This window comes from Equus caballus, chromosome 28 (assembly GCF_041296265.1).
Source record: "Equus caballus isolate H_3958 breed thoroughbred chromosome 28, TB-T2T, whole genome shotgun sequence".
Taxonomy (NCBI): Eukaryota; Metazoa; Chordata; class Mammalia; order Perissodactyla; family Equidae; genus Equus; species Equus caballus.
In genome coordinates this window covers 22,228,469-22,246,785 of record NC_091711.1, presented here as the reverse complement: position 1 = coordinate 22,246,785, position 18,317 = coordinate 22,228,469, and the positions used below count along the sequence as shown (strand labels likewise).

Below are 18,317 nucleotides of genomic sequence, written 5' to 3'. Positions count from 1 at the left end.
CTGAATCTTGCTTATTTCACTTAAAAATATTTCTTGGTGAATTTTCTATACCAGCACATACTGATTCTGAAAACCACACATCGGCACATTACATGGAAGTACATTTTATCTTTTGTATTTACACTAAAAATTGCAAAGAAAATCCTTGCATGAACATAAGTATCTTTGCGTTCATGTGAGAATAAGTTTATGGATAAATTCATAGAAGTGCAATTCTGGGTCAAAGGGTATATTCTTTTAAATTTTAATAAATGTTACTAAATTGCCCTTCAAAGATACTACAGCCACGTACACTTTCACCAACAATGTGGGAGAGCACATGATTCTCTACAGCTTCAGCGAGATGATTTAATAGCACACTTGTTCATCATTGCATACTCTATTTCTGAATTAATATATTAAAGTAAAAAAGTGGGACAATTAATTTCCAAGACATCTCCAAAATGTAAAAACATACAATATATATTTTTATTTGCAACTATCTCTTTCAGTTAAGTATATTTCCTCATCTAAATTATCTGAGTTTTTCCTCATTGCTTCATACCATTCATCATATGCCATTATTTGTAGACACTACAGCTAAATCTAGAATTTCTGCGGCGTAACAGTTAAAGGGAATTGTTTTAATGTGTCTCCATTTTAAATGCATAAGCATTTCCTAGCAGGGAAACCAATCATCATTTAGTCATAATTTGTATACCCTGAAGTTTAAAGGCTTAAAATAGAATAACCACCAAGCCATCAAGTGCTACAATCTGATGATATTTAAAAATTGATTGGGGCCCGCCTGCTGGCACAGCAGTTAAGTTTCGCTTCAGTGGTCCAGGGTTCACCAGTTCAGATCCCAGGTGCAGACCTACACACCGTTGGTTAAGCCATGCTGTGGCAGGCATCCCATATATAAAGTAGAGGAAAATGGGCATGGATGTTAGCATAGGGCCAGTCTTCCTCAGCAAAAAGAAGAGGATTGCTGGCAGATGTTAGCTCAGGGCTAATCTTACTTAAAAAAAAAAAAAAATGATTGCGGGGCTGGCCCTGTGGCCAAGGGTTAAGTTAGCATGCTCTGCTTCGGTGGCCCAGGGTTTCACATGTTCAAATCTTAAGCATGGACATGGAACCACTCATCAAGCCACGTTGAGGTGGCATCCCACATAGCACAACCAGAAGAACCTACAACTAGAATATACAACTGTGTACTGGGGGGCTTTGGGGAGAAGAAGAAGAAGAAAAAAAAAGAAGATTGACAAGAGATGTTAGCTCAGGTGACAATCTTCAAAAGAAATTGATTGAAAGAGTTCTTGTTCTGACTTTTTAGACATACTCTCTCATAAGTACATTACTGTGAATCAGACTAAAAGTAGACTTTAATTCTAGCATTGTATCTCTATATCAGTTTTCTATGACTGCCTAAAAATTAGTGCCAAAAATTAGGAGTTTAAACAACACCAGTTGATTATCTCACAGTTTGTGTAGGTCAGAAGTCCTTCATGACTCAACTGAATTCTCTGCTTAGGATTTCACAAGACCAACGTCAAAGTGCTGCTGTCGGGTTCTTCCTGGAAGATATGGGAAATAATCCACGTCCGAGCTCATTCAGTTTGTTGGAAGACTTTGGTCCTTGTGGTTATAGGACTAAAGTCCCCAATTCCTGACTGTTAGCCAAGGGCCTGTCTCATCTTCCAGAGGATGCACACATTCATCATACGGTCCCTTCCATCTTCAAAGCCAGCAATGGCGTGTTGACTCCTACTTGTACTTCTAATCTTGTTGATTTTCTCTTCTGCTGCTATCAAGAGAAAACCCTGCTTTTAAAGTGTATATTTGGTAGGGTCATGCCCACCTAGATAATCTCCATATTTTAAGTCACTGCTTTGGGACTTTAATTACTTCTGCAAAAGTTTTTAACAGCAGTAACAAGATGAGAGTTTGAATAACCAGAGAGCACAGATCTTGGAGAGTAATCTTTAAAATTCTCCCTACCCCTGTCCCTGAATCCTAGTAGTATTAAGCAAATGGTGACACACCACGGACTATGACCTTCTTTCTCTGCCCTTAAGTCTTCCTAGAAATACATAGAAAAAGTGGTTGCAGCATTGATAATAATAATGAAACATTACGAACACTAATGAAGCCATTTTACTATTATATTTCTAAAATGAAATGGTTATTCTCCATGTCGACAAAGACACAGACTAAGAGTGTCACTGACCTTTCTAGTTCTGTTATGCCAACGAGGCAGCCAAATGGATGATTTTATTTTAATTCATTTGCTATAGGTTAAGAAAAAGAACTGCATCAATCTTTAGCAAAATTCAAAATTTTAGCAAAATTTTCACTGCTAACACATTGCTAAGTTATTTTTAACATACAGATATTTTTTTTAGTCAAAATTATCTTCCAGTGTTACTTTTACTTGCATTTGTGGGAAATATAGGGGGAAGTAACATGGAAGAAAGAAAAACCATCTGCTAGATCTTATCATGTGTACATTTGAATGAGGTTAAATGAATAGCACTGACAGTAGACAAACTGGTAGCTCCCAGAATGTCTACACAGTTATTACAACAACTTTGTATGATGTTTAAACTAATTTATTATTTAACATAAATTAAATTTAAAATAAATTTATTTAAGCACTTCAGAGCACCATTGCTATAAAGTAGAAGACGATAAAAAACGAGAGACGATGAGAGAGCATATGTCAGCCAGTAGTGTCAGAAATCATCTTTAGGCTAGAGTTTAACTTTGAAGCATACTAAATGCTGTTTTAAAGTTAGTCCATAAATATACACACATTGTTATAATAGCAACCAATTCTGGGACACAAACGTCTATAAAGGTCTTCTGCAGGAATTAATTCACAACATTCCAGGAGTTGGGGATAGTAATGACTGTTCCAAGTGAGATCAGAGAGAGCGTTTAAACTACTTGTCCTGGGTTAAGGGCCGACTCCAATGTCTTGTTGGATTCCTCTCTACTGTTCTGCCTCTAATACCACAAATACGCCTTTTTCCTGTTTTGCGATATAAGAAAACGGTGTATAGGCTAGACCGAGAAGCTGTTATGGACTGAATGTTTGTGTCCCCTCAAAATTCATATGTTGAAGCCATAACCCTCAATGTGATGGTATTTGGGGATAGGGACTTTGGGATTTAGATGGGGCTATGAGGGTGGAGCCCTCATGATGGGATTAGAGGCCTTATAAGAAGAAAGAGATCTCACGCTGTGTGTGTGTGTGTGTGTGTGCACTGAAGAAAGGCCATGAAGGACATAACGAGAAGTCAGATCAGCTGAGAGCTTGATCTTGAACTCCCCAGCCTGCAGAACTGTGAGAAATAAAATTTTATTGTTTAAGCCACCATGCTATGGTATTTTGTTATGGCGGCCTGAACAGACTAATATAGATGCCAAGCTCAGTATTACCTTTTTGTATGGTACAGTGACTTCCAAATGGCCAAGAAAGTTTGAGACATGTTTGGAGAAATGTTTCTGGGGTCCAGACTAGTCTTGTAGATACCCAGCCTCCAGAAGATCAGCAGAAAGATGGATTGAGCTGCTCAGGGCCACTAGGGTTAAGGGAGATCCCTAGCAGGCAGAGCTGACTTACTCATTAGGCACAGTAGGCACAGTGCCCGGGGCCCATGATAACTGTAGGGAACTATGCAAATGTTTTCATTTCTTTTCAGTAAACAGCAAACATGATTATAATAATAATAAACATACAATAAAGAATCTAGCCTGAAATATATTAATCTTTACTGCAACAAGACATAAACTAAAATTGTTGGCTTTTTTGTGGAGGAAAGGGCACTATGAAAGTTATAACGCCCTGCCCACATTATCATTATTGATGATCTCAGATTTCCCCGCAAACAGCACAGAATTCTCTCTATCCTCCCAGCCTTCTCAGTACGCTATTACAAAAAAATCATGGAGGGGGTAGCCGGAGCAAAAAAATGAAATAAAATACTGGGAAGAAAATGGCATTATTATGCAAATTTTATGGGGCCAATTGACATTCTCATAGGCATTATGACTGCCTACTCACAAGGCTGCTTTGTACATGTAATTCACCATGAACTCCAGAAGGCCCAAGTGCTTACTATAACCCTGAAAATGCGATGATAACCTTTTATTATTCCTTCTAAACACATCCTATTTAAATGGCCATTTCAAATGATTCACATTCTCACTCTAAAGCTGTAATTCCAAAACTGACCTCTGATTAAACACAGTACTTTATTAACAGCCTGATATTTTTTCTCTATTCATTTGCGACACGTTTATTTTTCTCTAAATACTACAGGTTATTTTCCAAAGGAGAGAATACTGCATTCCATTGCCCCATAATATAGTTACTTTAAACTATTTATAAGCAAACATTTCCATGTTAAAATTCCTAACTGATCGTTACTGAGTACACGTGTTCTTTTTAACACATGAGTACAATATGTTGCACAAATCTTCTGAAAATCCTGAGTTGGTAGAGGATTAATAATACTTTCAAAGGGTGATGTTGAGTAATATCGACACATAGTACTATTACGAGTGTAAAATCCACATCCTCACTTCTTTTGAAATCTGCAGAAACATTGTCTTTGTAGTTTTCTCATTAGAAAGTGAACTCTTCATAATTTGCTTAAATTGTCATTCACAAATGGGAAAATACCACAGTGGTATTCCCTGATGCACCACATGCCTCACCAATTTGCAAACTAACCCCACAACTTCCCAAATTATCAAGAGAAAGCAGAGTAATTTTGAATCCCTTTGTCTAACTTTTGGAAAGACTTCATACCTTGTAGTTAGCCTCTTTGACCACTAGAAAGCGCCTGCCCTCCTGGTTTTCAGTTACTGTACCTGAATATCTTCAGGGTGGAAAAAGACAAGTCTTTGAGAATGCATAAAATTTAATCTATTTATGGTATCTTTTGTATCCCATAACAATGCACTAGTTACAAGGATCAATCTAAAAGTAATTTTTGTACTTCATTTCTCTGACCAAATATATCAGGCATATCAAACCTCTCTCCAAAGAATTTTACCTATCAGTTTAATGAGCTGAGGTTTGCTTTCTAAAAGCCAAGTGAAAAAGGCTGAAATCTAATACATATACCCAATTCCACTGCAGTAGAATAAATAGTAATTAATATTGGCAACCGGGAGTAGTTTAAATGTGGTATGTGTGATAAGATATAAAAAAGAAGGATTTGACTTTTCATAGTTTGTTTTGTATAGAGAGTCCTGCAGACTGAATTTTTGAATGAGTTACTACTGCCATCAAGTGTTAGAATTCATTCTTTTCAAGTCACACAAGTGCACAAAAACCAACGCCAAGATTGCAGTGCATCTTCAGCTTCACAGCATAATGCGCTGCATGACATATAGCATAGCATAACCTATGCTGTCATATGACACTTAGCAGAACTTCGAAATGCAACCACTCCATTAAAATCTCCTAAATAATGTTGCAACTAGTTAATATGAAGAACATATTTTACTAAATTTACTTGGTATACGTGGCAAACAGACTCTAGGGTGACCTTGGGTGATTTCCCCCCTCTTGGTGTTCACGCCTCTGTGTACTCTGCTCTCCTCTAGTGCTGGTAGGACCTGGGCCTTGCTTCTAACCAACAGATTATGGCAAAGGTGATGGATGTCAAGACCATAATTATCACACACACACACACACACACACATGTTCTTGTATTCATCCTGCTAGGAAGCACTAGGGAGATGCTCTTGGCTGGCTTGATGGAGAGCAGTCATGTTGAGGAGCCCACAGCAAGGATCCATGGGCTGTCTCCAGGAACTGCTGTTCTCCCCTAGGACCTGTGGGTGGCCTCTAAACCTGAAGGCATCCTCCAGCCAGCAGATAGCTAAAAGGCAGAACCCTCAGTTATACAGCCACAAGGAAACAAATTCTGCCAATAGCATGAATAATCTTGGGAGCAGACTTTCCCAAATCAAGCCCCAGGATGAGAATCTAAACAGCCAGATGCCTTGACCACAGCCTGGTCAGACCCTCAGCAGAGGACGTAAGCAAGCTGTTCCTGGACCCTCGACACTTGGAAACTTAGATAAATGTATATTGTTTTAAGTAAGTTTGTGGGAATTTGTATGCAGCAATAGAAAACTAAGACAATATAATGAAATGTGGTGTTTGTATTTTAATGTTGAATCAGAACATTTCATTTGGTAGTATTTAAAGAACATGGATCAATTAAAAAAAGTCTTTAAAAAATTCCTTAATTGCATTTCTGTTGGTTGTGTTTAACATGTTCTGGTGCTAATTTTCTCGGGTAACTAACCAGTACATGAACGATTTGTATTATAATGTCAATCTATTGAAAAAATTAAAAATCGTAAGTGGTCATTTGCTGCTTCTCTTAACAAGAAAAACAGTGGGGCAAGACAATACTGCATTAATGTTTTTTAGTAGGGAGAACAAATATGAAAGATATATATCTCACCATGGAAAAAGTGCATAAAGCCAGTACTATTTGTCTAAAGTTCACAGCAACTGATCAAAAAGGTGATGTCCTTAATTATCCATGAGTTAATCTTTCTTAAGACAAAGAAGAAATTGATGGGAGTTCCACTACAGCAACATGGTCAGTTTCTATAGCTCTCAATTAAGACCTGGTATCGTATACTACACATGTTCTTGGAAAAATAAATCTGGACTATTACCATTCCATTTTGAGTTAAGCAGAGCAGGGGAAGAGTAACTGCCAAATGTGTGAATCTACAGCCAGAAAGGGACACCAGAGGCGAACGTGGCAGCATTCTGCACTTGAAGTCAAGTCGGCTTGTCTTCAGCAAACCACAGAACAAATGAAATTGAATGAAGCCCATGGTGTCTACAGGTCCCATGGCCATGGCTGGAGTCCTGATCCAAGAACCCTCCATACTGTTCTCAATTTTCAACCAGGAATGCACAAATGACCTTTGCAAGCTTCAGGGCTTTCCCACATTTTCCTCCTCTGTCAGTTATGAAGGCGTGCATAGACTGGGGTTCCCAGTGGGCAGTGTTCCGTTTTGCACAATTCCTCTCACCACAGGAAGGTAATAGGGGGATATACTCTGGGACAATTTCTTTAGGATCAAGCCTCATAGTACTTCCCTGATGTTTCTAAAAAGTGGGACAAGAAATGGACACAAGGGTGGGATGCCTATTTTTGCATCAGGCACGGGGTTAATTATCTTTACATATACTGTATAAACTTCTTTAAAAGTCCTAAAGTATTTAAATATGAAAATGATAATAGTTAACAGTTACTGAGCGCTCAAGGTGTACCTGCACTAAGTACTTTAATGCAGTACCTTATTTAACCCTTAGTATGATCCTATGGAACAGGTACTATGACTAAGCTCATGGTATGGGTAAAGGGGCAGAGGCTTACAGAAGTTAACAATTGGTGAGTTGAAGCTGAAGCATATGTGGCTTTTTTTAACAGACTATTTTTTAAAGCAGTTTTAGGTTCACAGCAAAAGTGAACAGAAGGCACAGAGATTTCCCACATACTTCCTGTCCCCACACATGCATAGCCTACCTCATTATAAACATCCCCCACCAGAGTGGCACATTTGTTACAATTGATGAACCTACATTAACACATCATTGTCACCCAAAGTCCATAGTTCACATTAGGGTTCACTCTTGATGTTGTACATTCCATGGATTTTGATAAATGTATAATGACATGTATCCATCATATATCACAGTAGGTTCATGTCTACTTAAATCAAAACCTGTATTCATAACCATAATAGTACAAAAGCTCGCAAAGTACATGCTATCTGGTCAATAAAGGGACAAAAGGAAAGACATAACTGGCATATTTCTATTCTCAAAAGTCCATGGTACACATCCTGGTAACGTTCGCTTTATCAACAGATATTTGCATGGTATATTACAATCAGCAAAGTGCTTTCTCATACTGATTTCATTCCCTCATCACAAGAGTCCTATTTCAGGTAAACGGGCAGTATGGGATAGAACGCCATTAAGAATCTGGGCTCTAGGGTCAAACAGCCTAGTCATAAATACTAGCCCTGAAGTTCCTTAGCCCTACAACCTTGGGTAAATTAACCTCCCAGGTGCCTAATCTGCGAGACCTGCTAACAACGCCTACCTCACAGGGTAGGTGTGAGGACTGAGTGCCAGGAGCCCACGTGGCGCAGTAGGCACACGCAATAAAGGTGTGCAGTCTTGTTTTCATGTATGATGATCAACAGCTCCCGGGAGTTAGAAGACTAGGCATGGGCCACAAGGTAAGGAGTGGGGCCCAGTTTTCTGACTAGAGGATCTTCCTCTTTAACCCCTTCTGTCCCCTAAAGGTGTGAAGTTCTCACACCCCCCTCACCCCCCGGGGTTCTGCTTAAGGGCCATCTTCTGTATCCCCATGTCTCAAGGTGGTCCAAACAGTTCAAAGACACTGTCTCTAGCAGTTCCTTTGCCGGCCAGCACAAACCAGGCCTCAGGGCCCTTTGCCTCGCTCAAGAATTGCGTCACAAGCCCCCTACAAACGTTCACGAGGGTCCCCGGTTCCGGCAGGAACCCCATGTCCCCGCCCACGGCGAACGACCTCAACCCCCATTGGCTGTCGCCCTGGGCAACCAAGGACGCGGGGGGGGGGCGGGGCACGCTGGCGCTCTGGCCAGTATTTAAAGGCTGCCACTGCTTGCACCTCCTCAGTCCGGCCAGGACGGCGACGGTGAAGCACCTGGGTTGAGAGGGAGCCGCAGGGTAACGCGCCGCCTCGGCCTCCCCGTGCGTAGCGGCCTCCGCTGCGGCGGGTGTGTGCGGGCTCCGGGAGCAGGTCTCACTGCGCGTCGCCCACCAACGCCTTCCTCCCCCACCATCCTTACCCAGCCCCAGTCCCACCCAACCCACCTGGGCGGGCGAGACAACCCGAGTGCGAAGGACGAGAGATTCCGACGGAAGAGCGAATGAGCGAGGTCCTCCTGGAGAGAGAGGCGTGACCCCAGCGCCGGCACGTGGCGCCGTGCAGCGACCAGCCTCTTCACACCGTCGGATCTGGCCACACTTGACAACAGCTTCAGGGACGCTTCCATTTAGACCTGTCGGAGCTCCCTGAACCATGACCCAGACCCTCAACGAGAGGGAGGATCGTCTGAACGCGGGCGGTGGCTGGGCATCCTCGACGCCGTTACGCACCTGGTCTTCCTGCCACCGAAGGCGCAGAGGTGCTCCGATTTACAAGCGACGCCACCGCTACGGCCCCAAGGCCGAATATGAGCCCCCGAGGAAACAGCCGAAGCAACAGCACCGGCCGGGCCCTTGGTTTCAGCCACCCCCACGGCCTTATTGGGCTGTGTACTCTAACTGGGGCCTCTGGGGAGGGCCCTGGTGCCTCCCTCCGACGGGATTCCGGAAGCCCCCCTGCCGGGTGCAAGTGATCCGGGTGTACGGCCTGCACCCACTCTGCTTTTGCTGCTGCTCCTGCTGGCCCGGGCCCTGGAGCCCGGGCTGGGTGAGGCCCCCTGGCAGGAAGAAGCGCTGGGGCCGCCGGGGCCGGGGCCTGCGTCGCCCCCCTCGCAGGGCCTCGCCCAAGGGCCAGCCCGGGGAGCTGAACACCCTGCTGCGGCCGGTGAACCTGTACCGGTGGCGGGCGCCCGGCATGCGGGCGCCGCGGAACACCACCCAGTTCATCATGAACCAGATCTACGAGGACATGCGGCAGCAGGAGAAGCTGGAGCGCCAGCAGGAGGCGCTGCGGGCGCAGCAGGCCCGGGCGGGCAGCCCGGCCTACCCCGCGGCCTCCCCGGGAAACGACGCAGTCCCCCACGGCGATGAGGAAGACGCGGGGCTGCAGGATACTTTGTCCAGCTTTCTGCAGAATCCCCTTCTAGTCTTCACTCCTGACCCCAACGAGGAAAAACAGTCTCCCACCCCACAGCTGTTGGAGCAAGAAGAGGAGAAAAATGAGGAGGAGGGGGAGGAGTGTGACGAGGAGGATTGTGAGGAGAAGGAAGAGGAGGCCGAGGAGGCTGAGGATGAAGAAGAAGTTGAAGAGGCTGACTCTGTGGAGGAGGAGGAGGAAGCAGAAGAGGAGGAGGAAAAGGAAGAGGAGGAGGAGGAGGAGGAAGAGGAGAGGCTGGAGGAGGTTGAGCAGAGAGAAGAAGAGAATCATTTGCCTCTGAAAATGCCTTTATCAATCCTAGTGGGAGCTGAAGAAGAGAGAGAGAACTTTATAGACTGTCCTTATTTAAGCCCGAAACAGATAATTCCTGAAGTGCCCCAGGAAGCTCTCCTCATGGTACAGGACTTTAACTGTTAGACATCAGGAAGGGACTGAGGAATGGGATGGAACTGATTTGAGGCTAAAACGGATTAGCAGCCTATTAAAAACAAGTCTAAAAGCGAGTTCCATTAATAAACCTATCTATGTAAACCCCTTCTTTGGCCATTATAAAAATGTTTAAAAATTGATGTGTTTGTGTCTGATTATGGGTGGGGGAGAGGGAGCTTTCAAATATAATTTAATTGGAGATGATTAAAGGCCAAATATTTTATTACTACAGTTTGAATAGATAGGGGTGTTTTCCCCTCTTACCCATGAGATTTTTTTCTTTTTAATTTGGCAGTGCTGAAAAAATGTTTTTGTAGCAAATGTATTCAACTTGTCTACTTTATGAGCTTGGAATAAGCAGATAATTTGGCTATTACACGCTCAATAAGCACGTGGTGTGGTTATTGAATGTCTATCAGTGCTCTTAATAGGATAACCGAAACTATTTTAAAAGGTCTATTTTTTTTTTTTTTCAAGTAGTTTTCCACCTTCAGAGTTCATTTTTGAGGGTTGTATTTTGGTAGCCCGATTTGCAGTCTCTTCTGGCCTCACTCATTTATATTCCTTGTTCCACAGTGCTATGGATCTTCCTCAGAAGAACATGGAGTTGCTTCTGTGGAACTGGTTATCTGCCATGGCCTCAGCAATCCATAAATCCATGCGTGGAGAGGATTCCCATGGTCAGAAGTCAACTTGTACATCTAGTTAAAATCCAAGGTAACTGCAAACCCTGGAACATAGCTTAGATTTTGAAGCCTTGTTCTTGCAGATACTCCCTGTCATAAGTTTACAGGAACCATAAAAATAGATTTTGCAGATGGATTTTTTTAAAGATTATTGGCCTTTTGGGAGCGGAATGTCTTATTTTATTTCTTTTCCACTTTGTCTTTCTTGGAGAGTAAAATAAAGATGGGTAAGTGCAAGCCTGTGTGAGCTAGTTTCTAATGTCTAAACAGTTACCTATGGAGAATACAGCACTGAAAAGAATAGCTTTTATTCAAACATTTTTAGGAAGTAGTAATACATTTCCTCCTGGGCACTTAATTCTCATAATTTACTAAAAGGTTCCATCGATAGCATATGTCCAGAATATCCCTAGATGAAGAATTTGAAGCTGCCTTCTAAAAAATTACATCTTTTGACAAACTGTACTTCTGAGTATAGTTTAAACCATAATTTAGTATTTATTTGGTGACGAGAAGGCCTGGATATTGATTTTTATTCATATATCCCGGCGTATTGCAGCTTTCAGGGTGATAAGCTTAGCTGTTAAAACAATAAAAAATACAATGCTTAAAGTGTTAAATGAAAGTACCTTAGTTTCACTTCTTATTATTTAAATATCAGAAAAATCTATTCAGCAACACTTCAGTGGCCAACAGGATGAAACGAAGAAACACTAAAAACTGTAGGAATTTTAAGGTGACACTAAACACTCCAAACTACAGCAGTGAACAAGCAAACATTTCATTGTACTCTAAGAAGTTATTTTCTGCAAGATGCAATTCTGAGTGACCTATAAAAATAGTTTAAAATTGGCCACCCATATGTGTTTCTAATGTATATATGTAGGGGGAAGCCAAGAATCGTGCTCCTGATGTGGGTCAATAAATTCTTGCAAGTAGTAGCCCAAAAATACTTTACCCAAGACGCTCAAATAATGACTAAGTCTTAACTATGTTCTCTTTAAAGAAACCCTTTCATTTAGGATTGAATTTCTTCACAATCACATCTGGACAATTCTCAATTTATCCTTACAAAAGATTCTACTTTTACATTACAAAATTGAACACGTTAATTGCCTCCATATGCACAAGGCATTATCCATTAGTCATTGTGAGGGATGTAAACACAAGCAAGGCCTCAGGACTCATGAATTATTATTCAACAAATATTTACTGAACTACCAGGCGCCAAGCACTGTGAACAGAGATGAGGATACAATGGTAAAGTAGGAAAATCCGTATTCATTTGTATTGCTTATAGTTTAGTAGAAAAGACAGACATTAAGTGATGAGTTAGACAGATTAGTCACTGCAAGTATTCTGCAGGAAATGCACCACTATGAATGTATATGTCACAAGGGAACCCAAGAGTGAAGTTGGGGATGTTTCCTCAGGGCAGAGGGAGCTGTGAGTCTAAATGCTGAGAACTGGAAGGAGCTTGGTGCCTTTGAGGAACTGAGGGTGGAAGAACCAGAGTGTCCTGAAGGAGCTGCCAGTAAGAAGTGAGATAGGTAGGAAGAAGCCATATTATCTGTTCATTTGTTTGCTATTCATATCTTCTGAATAGATACCAGCAAAAATTAATGGAAGGGGAAAACAATTAGTCATTCTGTATATGAACTTATTTTTTTGTTAGCCAGATCTTGTGATGGTCCCTTTATTAATCCTGAAGGCTGATATAGAATGGGTAAATCATGTTGGGGGGTGGGGGGATTGGTCATCCCAGTGCACCTATTACACTTTTCAGAGACCTCCCCACCCACTCTTGTGTAACCATGGGGTCCTGAGGATTATTGCTCGGCTTCCATGGAGAGCGTCCGCAGAGTCATTCAGTACAACGCGATGATGGTTCGGTAGTATCAGTGTTAGTATGGCTCAGAATGAACAGTCTTTAGTTTTAGAGGTAAATGTACACTTGAAGAAAACACAATTTTCCAAAATAAGCTCATTATTATTCTTTAAGTCATTTCAAACTTAATGAGTGAACACAATGATAAGGGGGTGCCACTTAGCCATTTCTTTCACAAATGGAGTTATTTCCTTTGACAATTGTCAGAAATATAACATGATAAATCATAAGATTTGAAGGCTTAGGCTTGATAAGAATCTTTGCTGTCTATTCTTAGGTGTTTTTGCATGTAGAGATTCTGGTATTTTCCTTTCCTGGTGACTGGCAGCACTTTTTGACTTGTCTTTATTACTTTGTCTTCACAGTAACTTAAAGGGATTTTTTTTCTGTGAAAATATTAGACCTCTAAGAATAGTAAATACACCTGACATTTAGAGATCGACTCTGAATTCTGAGTATGGCTTCATAAAATTGTATAACATCTGCATATGAAGAAGACACTAATTCCAAAGTATTTAGTTCCATTAAAATAAACGCGAGGTGAAATAACCAGTCTCCTGCCAGCCACACCACACCTACAGAATCTGGGAAGAGAATGATACAAGTATCACCCCATAGGCAGTCTTGAGGCGAGGGAGTGCAGAGAATAAGAAAATAGCTTCATTAGTTTAATTTTGATCTTAGCAGCATAAAACAATGATATATGCAGTTATGTTGTTTGTATTTAGATAGATTCAAATTAATGTAATCACAATTGAAAATTACTCTTAATATTAATGCTTCCGAATCACTTTGGCCTTGATTATCTGTGTATTTAAAGCAAAATCAGCATGTGGCTGTGTCTTAGCTGTTCCAGTACCAGCAGTGTTCTGCAACTCTTTACTTTTAGCCAGTTAAAGGAACTTAGCCTGACATCAAGGTCAACTGAGGGAAGACAGGAGTTTGTGCATCTGTGTGTTGTCACTGCTGCCTAAGAGACCTGGGCTGGTAGCCATTTGCCTTGAGTCTCTGCTTCCTCAAACACACATGTCATTCTCCATTACCACTTGGGTCAAATATGAAGACCAATAACCCAATACTTCAGAATTGCATTATAGACTCTCAATCACTATTAATCATTACCACTAAACTACATTTAACAGTCAAAAATCATCATCTCAATTTCTGGACATTGGATCAGTCCAGATTCATTAACAAGGTTCAGGAAATGTCATCTCATTGCGATTCTGTTGGACTGAGATCTCCAGAGATTTTAGTTGTTACCACTGAACTAAGCATGAACCAACTTGTCCTGGAAATTCAGTTTTGGCTTCTGGTAAAATAGTGTTCAAGTTCAGTAGTTTGGTGCCTTGATAATGAAAGTGTGGTGCCTGGACCAGCAGTATTGGCACCACCTGAGAGCTTGTTAGAAATACCGATGCCCAGGCTCCACCTAGACCAACAGAGTTAGAACAAGACCTTTAAGTGATATGTATACACGTTAATGACCAGGAGACTGTGGTTTAGGGATTACATCCACTACAGAGCCCTCATGGGAATTTAATGATTAGGATTGTGGTTTGTGGGTTCAAACTTCTATTACAGTCACGAGTCACATAACGACATCTTGGTCAACAACGGGCCCCACATACAACCTGTGGTCCCATATAATTAGTACTGTGTAACCTAGGTGTGTAGTAGGCTATACCATCTAGGTTTGTGTAAGTACACTCTATGATGTTCACACAACGACGAAATCGCCTAACGATACATTTCTCAGAACATATCCCTGTCGTTAAACAGTGCATGACTGTATTTACTGCTTGTGTGACCTTAGGTATGTAACTGAAATTTTGGCTTCTCATTTTCCTCATCTGTAGTATCTACCTCGTGGGATTAAATAAAATTATGAAGATTAAATGGGTCAATACTTGCCAAGAACTCAAAACCTGTTCAATACCTACTAATTATAGTAATAAGTATTCAATAAGTACACAGATGAGACCATGGATATACTATTATGTGGTGTCTGAAAATCACTTGTTAGTAATTAGAGCAACTATAAATGTAAAATCTCACGAGATAATTAACAAAATGATACATTAACCATCTTGTTTTCTCTTGGATAACTGCAATCAGATACACTACTTTGAGCAGCACGTATAGTTGTGCAGGAAACCAATTATATCTCAACTATAGAAACCAATTAAATCTCTAGAGCTGGACTCATTCCCAAAGAACACTTTCTTTCCTTTATCTCCTCCCCCACACCAGGTCAATGATGTTTCTTTTCTTCTTATGGCTAACATTAATACCCTAATGACTGGTGCTAAGCATCACCCACTCAAGTCAAGATTGCTCTTTCCCACACCGGCAATGCACCTTCTCAAAATCAAAATGCATACATCATGATGCTTAAAGAAGAAGGTTCTGTCTTAGGCTACACATAAGATAGTGAAAATTCCAATAAATATTAAACACCTGCTGTAAGCCACCTTTGTAGAACGCTTAAGCTCTTCAGAACAGAGATCTAAGATTTCAAAGAATATTTGAGCCTATGCAAGATTCTTAACATATATTATCACATTTAAATGTATAACTACACTGAAATAATGCTTTGCTTTCATTTTACAGATGAAGGACCTGGAATTCAAAGAAGTAAATTGTTCTGGAACCCAAGTCTTCTATTTTGAGTTCAAACTTGTAGGTCCACCGTATTATCGGAACATGTCTTCCTGTTGTCTTATTTAAAACAACTTGTCTAGGAAGAAAATTTCCTTTAATAAGCTTCATCTGAGTTCCAAGGAGGATAGAAACAATTATAGTCTATTCAGTGTGGGGTTGATGATAGTGGCACCTAAAGAAGAGATACTGATACCCCGTCTCAATGACAATTCTTCAGTAGTTGTTTAATAATTTATATGTCATGTGATGACTGTTGAACAAATTGTTGATTTATATTTTTATGTATGTGAGTACAAATATACACATATTTGGTGGAAAAAAAAGCTGAGTGGAATAATTTAGTCTAAGAAGTTGTTGTGTTACTTCTCACCTACAATTAGAGTAAAAATTTTACTTCAGAAAAATATTTTCATAAGAATTTGTAGGTAATTTTATAGCTGTGTAAGATAACTGGATATCATTCATAATACTCCCACATTACTGAAGGTTCTGTCTTACACTACACCTAAAAAAACAACTATTAACATTGCATCTTCTGATGTTTTCATATGGCATTTGAACTTTTTATAATGATTGATACTTCTGTTATCATGAAATATTTGAGCATTCACTCCTATGAATATATTTAGATTTTTAATATGAAACTTGGTTCTCACGAAAATCACTATTAGATTAGACATTTCATATAACATTGGCCATTACATAGCACTACCAAATGCAAAGTTTTAATGCTGCTTTTTATACTTGTATATTTGTGTTATTTTCTGTTGATCGTAGCATTCCTTTGAGCTAAGAGATTACAATATAAAATGACAAGCTGAGGTCCAGAATAAGTGGATCTACATTCCTCCCTCCCAGTCGATTTTTCAAAGTCAATGTCCATCTTTCATTTTTTCTTAAAAAACTCCATAATTTCGTTTTCCTTTTTCTTAAAAAAAGTTTTATGAATTCCACACTATTTCTTGCAATAAACCCATGACCTCAAAGTATATACTAGCACAAATATTTAAATACAAAACAAAGTTAATAAAACTAACTTTTTTTTCTCTCTTTCACTCTCTATTTTGCCTTCTTATGCAAAGCGTATGCTCTGCAACTATTAATATGTAAGTGCCACCTAGTGGCAAAAGTAAAACATTTAAATGTGAACTAGTGATCATACTCTTCTATTGTATTTACAGACGCATTTTTGGGGACACAATACATTAATATATATAAAAGGAGTATTGTAAAGGTGTTGGCACAAGGAATCATATTAAGATAGTTATCGTTTATTTGAATGTCTGGCCATATGCCTTGGTTTTTAATAATCAGTATCTTTTTGATCTATGAGACTAACCCATAAACCTAAACCATCAAAGTTTATAAAGGAAAGAGGGAAAACATAGACCCACAAGAGTCCTTAGATGTCCATGGATTTTTGGTACAGTTATAATAACTTTATACTGTTAATACTGGTTTATCTAAAGGCATTACAGTGGTCCCCACTTATCTGCAGGGATACGTTCCAAGACCCCCAGTGGATGCCTGAAACTGCGGACAGTACCGAACCCTACATATATTGTGTTTTTTCCTATACATAAATACCTATGAGGAAGTTTAATTTATAAATTAGGCACAGTAAGGGGTTAACAACAACTAATAATAAAATAGAACCATTATAACAATAAACTCTAATAAAAGTTGTGTGAATGTGGTCTTTCTCTCTCAAAATATCTTATTGTACTGTACTTACCCTTCTTCTTGAGATGATGTGGGCATATACAGCGTGGATCCACTGGACAAAGGCTGAGTCACCTCCCTGGTAAGACAGCAGGATGGCAGAGAGTTCATGATGCTACTCAGAACAGCACGCAATTTAAAACTTGTGAATTGTTTATTTCTGGAATTTTTCATTGAATATTTTCAGAGTGCAGTTGACTGTGGGTAATTGAAACTTCAGAAAGCAACACCACGGATATGGGGGGACTACACTACTACAATAAATCTATTTTGAATTCCTTTTGATATTAACACCACTAATTAACATTAGCAATCTTCACTGACAGTATATTTGTTTTGCTTTTAATATCAACAGCAGAGAAGATGATTAACAAATTTGAAATTTATATTTATATGCTTAAATTTTAAATCCAAATTACTAAACTAAATAATACTTAATACTTTATTCCTGAGAAATAAAATGGGAATATATGTCTGTTGTCCTAGTTTTAAATGCAGGAGTTGTGATAATCAATCACCTCCTGGGACTTGAGCATAATTTAATTTATTAATGATCACAGCCACTAATTAGAGCACAACTTGTTAAGAAAAGAGACTGACCTGCTTATTTGTTGGTCTTGCATCCAGAGGATAATTTATATTTTTATTACTGCGCCATTTCCAGCTCACCCCAGCCGCTTCACCACTTCTACTAGGAGCATGAATCAGTGATAAGGATGGGCTCTGCCTTGGCCTGAGAGGCATTTTCCACATTTACAGCTTTCTTAGTAACGCCTTTGTCCATTGCTCCGAGCGCCTCTGGAAGGAGGAGATACTCCTGCCTTGTGCTTCCTTCACACTCCATCCCTAATTCCTTTACTCTTTGAAATCATAGTTTGTTGTCTGCAGTTTTCTTCTACCTAGAAAATCCTATTGGGCAAGGAACTGATTTTCTATTTCCTGTGCAGAGCCTTGCATACAAGAATACCCTCAATAAACATTTTTAATATTATGAAACAATAAAATGAAACTACATCTATGAAATAAACTCTGATTATT

The 18,317-nt window shown here is 40.0% G+C and overlaps 1 protein-coding gene across 3 annotated transcripts; it reads left to right on the top strand.

Moving 5' to 3' along the window:
- Positions 1-8,561: 8,561 nt before the first annotated feature.
- CCER1 (coiled-coil glutamate rich protein 1) lies at positions 8,562-17,228 on the top strand. 3 transcript variants are annotated; one of them, XR_011433789.1, is made up of 4 exons: positions 8,615-10,286; positions 10,896-11,036; positions 12,439-12,555; positions 15,507-17,228. XR_011433789.1 is itself a non-coding variant. In XM_023631349.2 (1 exon), the coding sequence occupies exon 1, from the start codon at positions 9,108-9,110 to the stop codon at positions 10,305-10,307; it is 1,200 nt and encodes a 399-aa protein (XP_023487117.1). In that variant the 5' UTR covers positions 8,562-9,107; the 3' UTR covers positions 10,308-10,459. The 3 variants fall into 3 exon arrangements, 1 of the variants encoding a protein (XP_023487117.1); XR_011433788.1 differs by lacking the exon at positions 12,439-12,555 and having other exon boundaries at positions 15,507-16,296; XM_023631349.2 differs by lacking the exons at positions 10,896-11,036; positions 12,439-12,555; positions 15,507-17,228 and having other exon boundaries at positions 8,562-10,459.
- Positions 17,229-18,317: the final 1,089 nt, after the last annotated feature.

Excerpts from the sequence above, each read along its gene's own strand:
- CCER1 (XM_023631349.2), top strand. The coding sequence starts at position 9,108 with ATGACCCAGACCCTCAACGAGAGGGAGGATCGTCTGAACGCGGGCGGT.